General features: G+C 37.2%; 1 protein-coding gene across 2 annotated transcripts; it reads left to right on the top strand.

Annotated features, from left to right (window-relative positions):
- Nucleotides 1-1,666: 1,666 nt before the first annotated feature.
- On the top strand, nucleotides 1,667-5,717 carry LOC132180388 (uncharacterized). Of its 2 annotated transcripts, XR_009440140.1 has the most exons (4): nucleotides 1,667-1,787; nucleotides 2,112-2,271; nucleotides 2,355-2,510; nucleotides 5,418-5,717. XR_009440140.1 is itself a non-coding variant. In XM_059593189.1 (3 exons), exons 1-3 carry the CDS (start codon nucleotides 2,203-2,205, stop codon nucleotides 5,424-5,426), a joined length of 234 nt encoding a protein of 77 aa, XP_059449172.1. In that variant the 5' UTR covers nucleotides 1,667-2,202; the 3' UTR covers nucleotides 5,427-5,716. The 2 variants fall into 2 exon arrangements, 1 of the variants encoding a protein (XP_059449172.1); XM_059593189.1 differs by having other exon boundaries at nucleotides 1,667-2,271; nucleotides 5,418-5,716.
- Nucleotides 5,718-6,579: the final 862 nt, after the last annotated feature.

Below are 6,579 nucleotides of genomic sequence, written 5' to 3'. Positions count from 1 at the left end.
GACATGTCAAAAAAAAAAAAAAAGTCTACATCAAACTATTAAGCCTATAAATAAACCCCTACACAAGGTACAAAGAGATTTGAATATTTCTCTGATATTAATAATACTTGATCATGCTGAATTATTGAGTTTTGTTTATTAAATTGCTCTTCTTCAAGGAACTGATTTAAGCATCGGAGTTTCCCGACATAGACGCCGGCGGACCCTTTGATGCTCTTATTTTTTTTGTAGCAATTTTTGGAGTGCACAACGACATATTGCAGATTTAGAAGGCCCCGAAAAACTCACAGTCCACACTGGGTCAAAAACTGTTCTAACACCAAGCAACGATCTTTTTCCCAAAAACAAAACAAATTCAAAGATTCACATGGAGGAACTAAGAGAGATAGAGTCCATGGAAGTGATAAACTAAATATTACCTCAATTTTCTTTTGCTTGCTTGCAGTTGTTGTGTAGCGAGAGAGATGAGAGAATCAGAGAAAATTTCAAAGATAGAGAGAGAGAGAGACAAAATAGGTAATTGTTTTTTTTTTTTTTTTGGAAAGAATGAAGAAACTTTCTGAGAGTAATTTTCTCTATGGAGCTCGCATCTGCATTACACTCTCGATCCTCTGCCACTACTACCTTCTGGTTTCTGAATATCTGCTCTATGTTTTCTCGTGGCCCAAATTTTTCTCTCTTCCTCATACCCTTTCGGGCAAGGCAGCAAGGAAATACCTAAAAAAAAGTCCATCTCCTTCACCTACCAATTTGGAGATGGCAGGAGAAAGTCCAAAAATTTTCTTCTCCTTCATCTACCCATACGGCCATTGCAGAGAAAATATCCCCATGGCCTCACCCCTTTTTTCTATTTTTTTTAAATTTTTTTTTAATGTTTTTAATAATTTTAGTTTTAAAATTTTATATATTTTTTAAAAATTTTAATTAGTATAGAGACACATGTTGGCTTTTTAAGAGGGTTGACGTAAATTTTCGGATGAAAGTTTGTTGAAGGTATCATTTTCGTTTTTAATAGATTATTATTGACTATTGAAATACCAATGTGATACAAAATGAAGCTAAGAGAATAAAAAAAAAAAAAATTGTTAAACTACGGGGAGCAAAAAAATTATTTAACCATTTTATTAAAATCGTACAAAATCTCAAAAGCCAAACGACTATAAAATTTAAACAGGCTCCAATGTGACCCAACCCCTAGGTAGGCAAAAAAAAAAAAAAAGGTATGTGATTTTGAATAAGAAATGTTGATATGGGCTTGGGCTTTTGGGCTCACAAACCCATGTAAAAAAAAAACGTCAATTCGACTTTTAGTCTTTAAGTTGGGGGGTGTTTGGCAAATGGATGGCCTAAACACTGTAGTTGTGAAAAAAAGTAAGAATGTTTGGTATAAAAAAAATAAAAAAGTGGTATGAAAAAGTGAAAAAGTTTTGTTTTGTAGTGATTTTTTTATTTGAATAATAATAAAAAGTGAATGATTTGATATTAAAAGTGAAAAAGTTAAAATGTTTTGATGTTAATTTTTTTAGAAAATGGTGATGAACAGTATTTGGGCCAACTCCATCCCCATTACCAAACAAAGCCTTGATCTCTACATCTGACCTTTCTGGCAAAGAATGGTATGGTCCGTATGGATGAACATTGAACGCTGCAGATTAGTTTAGTTTCTTTGTGGGAATAAGCTCATGGCTTAAAAAAGGAAAAAACAAGAAAATAAATTTCTTACAAAACCCTCACAGAACCCTCGACACTCAACGGCTGAGAAAACCACTATTGTCTCGTCAACCCAGGTATCTCTCTCTGCATCATCTTTTTTTCTATTTAATCCTCACATTTATATCTCTCTGCATCGTCAACCAATCCTCTCTCTTCCCCCTTTCTCTCTGTTTCTATCTCTCATCCCTCTCTCTCTGTTTCTCTTATCTCTCTTTGTCTCCTTCAATTGACAGCGGTAGCAGCAGCTACCGTGAAATAGACAATGGCACAATTGTCTTAAGATTTTAAAAGAGAAATAAAGAAATGAGTAATTTGGTCACATGGTTGTCTTATTGATGTATTGATTTACTTGTTTATTTATCATACTAAAATGATTGATATTGTGGTTTACATCCCAGCTTGGGGTTCTTCGGCGCCCTCTATCTGTCCTGGTGCTCTCATTCTCTAAATCCCTTTCGCGAAGAAGAGGAGGAAGAAAAAAGACTTAACATGGTGACCCTGTACGGCATCAAGTTGGGCGTACACCTCATGACCAACCAGTTCGGCAACATCGTTGCTGTAACTCTCTCTCTCTCTGAACCTACACATATACCTATTTCTGTGTCTGCATGTTCTAATATTTGTATCCAAATATTATGCAGAAAGTTTGTGAGAGTCTTCTTCGAAGAGGACCCCTCACCCTTCAACTCATAGTTCGGTTCACGGAGCTCACCCCACAACAGGTCAAGAGCTCCCTACTCATCTTGATTCAACACAACTGCGTAACTGCGTTCAAGCTTTCTCTCTCGAGCAACAAGGTTATCTTGTCCACTAAATTCTATGCTTTGTTTTCAGTTTGATTGCCGTCAAAATGTTGTAGAAAAGGAAAGAAAGTGATTGTACCGAAATTGGGGTTTAGGGTTTTTCATTGTTTCTATTTCGTATAATTTTGTCCCTTTGTTTTTATTTTTCCTCTTTAGACCTTACATTGTAGCTATTTTATGACGACTTTGCTGATTGGTTGCCATGGAAATGTAGGGAAAGGAAAGAAAGCAATTTTTATTTTATTTTTTTATTTTTTTTAAGTAATAGGCCCAAAGGGAAAGGGAATGAGAGATTTGAACTAATGACCCTTGCTTCATGAGACGTAGTTCCCAGCAAATTGAGCTATCTTGGGGTTAAAAAAAGGTAATAATATGGGAACTAGAGGTAGTTTTTTTTAATCTCTATTCTGTACAAGTTTATATATATGACGTAATTTCATTGTTTGTTTGCAATGAAAATGTGGAAAAGGTAGGGCTGTAAACGAGCCGAGCTTGGGCGAGCTTTGGCTGTCCAGGCTCGGCTCGTTTATTTTGGAGTCAGGCTCGAGCTCGAGCTCGAGCTCGACTCGAGCCCGACTATGCTGCTCGAGCTCGGCTCGACAGGCTATGTACACTGCTCGAGCTCGAGCTCGAGCTCGACTATTTTGCTCGATCTCGAGCCAGGCTCGAGCTCGAGCTCGAGCTCGACTTTGTTTTTTTTTTTTTTTTGTAATTTAGATGTATTAGATTATAAAAATCATCCAAAATAATTTGCACCTTAAAATACTAAAGAATATTAAACAAACATATCAGATTAATGTCAACCTTACAATTAAAACTAACAAAATCAACTAAAATGCTAAAGAACATTAAACAAATATAATAGATTAATCCCAACATCACAATCATCCATACAAAATCAACTAAAATGTTAAAGAACATTAAACAAACATAAGACAGACGCAATCCAATGTATAGGTAGCGCAAATTCCTCTTCAACCCAAAAGCCAGGATGAAGTTCATGTCCACAACTCGAAGGTTTGGACTAAAATTCACATCTACGACCTAAAAGATCTGGATCAAAGTTCAATACTTCAGTTCACATCCAAGTAGGCAGATCGAGTGGCCAAGCCTTATTACAAAATAGAAGCAAGAAAACCGAAATACTCAAACTCTAAGTAATAAATTCATATGATCTAATGGTCGTATACTCATACTTAAATTTTATGATCATATTATCTCACAATTAATATTAATATTATCTTAGATCTAAGATCATGTGATACATCATATATGTTTTATAAGAATAAAATATATAATTATAATGTATTGATTAAATAACACAATAACTTATGTAGATATACCATATGATTATATAATGATTAATGATTATGTGATATATACGATTCCAATTTCCAAAGTATAAACTATCTAATTATAATATTTGTATTAAATGACACAATAACTTGTGCGGTTGTACTATATGATTATATCATATGATAAAATGACTAATGACAATATATATATATATATATATATATATATATATATATTTCTTATATGTTTTTATATTAATATATACATATATTATATATATAATATATATACACACATATACATAAATAACAAAAAAAAAAAACAAAGGTATATAATATATTTGTTATTATTGAGTAAATGAGTAATGTTGATTATATATTGTTATTTGTTACTTAATAAAAAATATACGAGCCGAGTTTAATAAGCGAGGCGAGCCTTATACGAGCCGAGCTCACGAGCTGCTCACGAGTTAGCCGAGTCGAGCCGAGCTTGTTTCGTTTAATATTCGAGCTAGGATTTGTGTTCACGAAGTACTTCATATAATATTCGAGTCGAGCACGAGTCGATCTTATGCGAGCCGAGCCCGAGCTTGCTCGCGAGACGCTTCGCTCACTTAACAGCCCTAGGAAAAGGTAATAAATAGAAGTTGAGAGTTGGGGTGTAGGGATTTCCTTTATTTGGGTTGCAAGTGAACCAAAAGTCTTGATAAATATGAGTTTGGAAAAATTGCCCTAGTGAAGGACCTGAATATGATATAAGTTTGTGGCTGAAGGGCATAGGGCATTTGATTTGGGGTACCCATCTTTGCTGAGCTCTAAACCCATGAAGTGCTATAACCGTAAGATGAGGGATAGCAGATTTTTGAAAGTGGACATTAGCTTGATTGCCGTGGTAGTGTTTGCGTTCAATACCCTGTTCGTATCTTCTAGTGCAGTGATAGGTTTGGTCAGTCCATCTTCGTAGTTGGTGGATAGTGAAGAGGAGGGCTGTGGTTTCTGGGCTGGGGAAGACGAAGATTTACCTTACCCTTTGGGTGATTTCCCCCCTACCACCCGACTGGATTGTGATTTGATGGGGGGGATCCATGTGCGGGGATCGATACCACTTTAGAGGTTACCCCTCGGAAGGTAAAGGGTAGAAGGGAGCTTCTAAACTTATAATTCTGCATCAACTATGATGCTAAGGGAGCATCCTCTAGGTGGGGGAAAAGGCAAGACTCATGCTTTCTAGCGTTGAGTGCTTCGGGGGGTTTTTGGGCTTTAAGGCTTGTCGAGTGAGTGGTTTTGTGGGTGGTCTTGCTGTTGCTTGGGTTTTTTGCTTGTTTGGAGCCGCTTGTGTATACTGCCCGTGTACTTGGGGGTGCCATACACTTTTTAATAATTTACATTACCTATAAAAAAAAGAAGTTTCTATTACAAACAGGTTTTTTGAGCTCCACATAATTGGAGTTTCATGAAATTCCATTTTGGAAATGCTAGTAATTTGTGCCAATAATAATTCATTGGCTAAATATAATGGAAAAATTACAAGCACTAAAGTCTCTAAGCAACCAACAAGAGAGTAAAGTAAACTCATAAATAATGATCTGAAGAATTATACTTGCAGATGGTTTAGAAGATGGGCCAAAGGCTAATACCCAGTACTTGGCGTTGTTTAATAACATACTTCATCGCATGAGACAATATGCGGGTGGTGCAAGGTTATCAAAGCCAAATACGAAGAACAGGAAGGCGGGTGGTGCACGAAGGAAGTTTCGGGTTCTCATGGCGTGAGTGTATGGAAGCATATTCGTCAAGGTTGGAGTTCCTTTGCCAAAGGGTGTAGGTTTGAGGTGGGGGCGGGTTCGAAAGTTCGTTTCTGGCATGATACTTGGTGTGGGGAAACTCCTTTGAAGCAAGCTTTCCCTTCTCTGTTCAGCATTGCAAGACACAAAGAAGCTTGAGTGAAGGACAATTTAATTTGGAGGAGTGGGGTTATAGAGTGGAATGTCACTTTTGTGCGACATGTTCAGGATTGGGAGATGAGTTGGTTGCTCCTTTTTTTGAGCGATTGTATTCGTGCAAGATCTCTGTAGGTACGGTGGATCGTATTTGCTGGGCCTCGTCTAGGAAAGGTAAATTCGAGGTTAAGTCGCTTTTCAAGGCCTTGTCTAATTTTGGCCATGAGATGTTTCCTTGGAAGAGTATTTGGCGCTCTAAGGTGCCTTTGAGAGTGGCTTTTTTTGGGTGGTCCGCGGCCCTTGGCAAAATTTTGACTCATGATAATCTGCGGAAGAGGAACCTTGTGGTGGTGGAGTGGTGTTGTATGTGCAAAAAGTCAGGAGAGTCAGTAGATCATCTTCTCCTCCATTGTGAAACCGCAAGAGCTCTTTGGCACACTATTTTCAGTCGGTTTGGGTTGCATTGGGTTATGCCTGGCAGAGTAAAGGACTTGTTCTCTTGTTGGTGGTCGGGAGGCCGTGCTAGAAGTGCGGTAGTTTGGAAGATGGTTCCTCTTTGTCTTATGTGGTGTATATGGATTGAAAGAAATCTAGATGTTTTGAGAACTCTACTAGGACTATAGAGGAACTGATTCATCTTTTCTTCTTTACTCTTTACTCTTGGACAGCCGCTTGGCTAGCTCCTTTAGTAATTAGCTTCTCTGATTTCCTCTTTCATTTCTCCTCTTCTTAGGCGCTCTCTTGTATACTTCCCGTGTATATGGGTTGCGCCCCTCTGCGCTTTTGATATATATTTTTACTTATCAAAAAAAAAAAATACTTCATCGC

Source organism: Corylus avellana, chromosome ca5 (genome assembly GCF_901000735.1).
Source record: "Corylus avellana chromosome ca5, CavTom2PMs-1.0".
Taxonomy (NCBI): Eukaryota; Viridiplantae; Streptophyta; class Magnoliopsida; order Fagales; family Betulaceae; genus Corylus; species Corylus avellana.
Note: the sequence above shows the minus strand (reverse complement) of the source record. Positions and strands in the feature narration are given on the sequence as shown.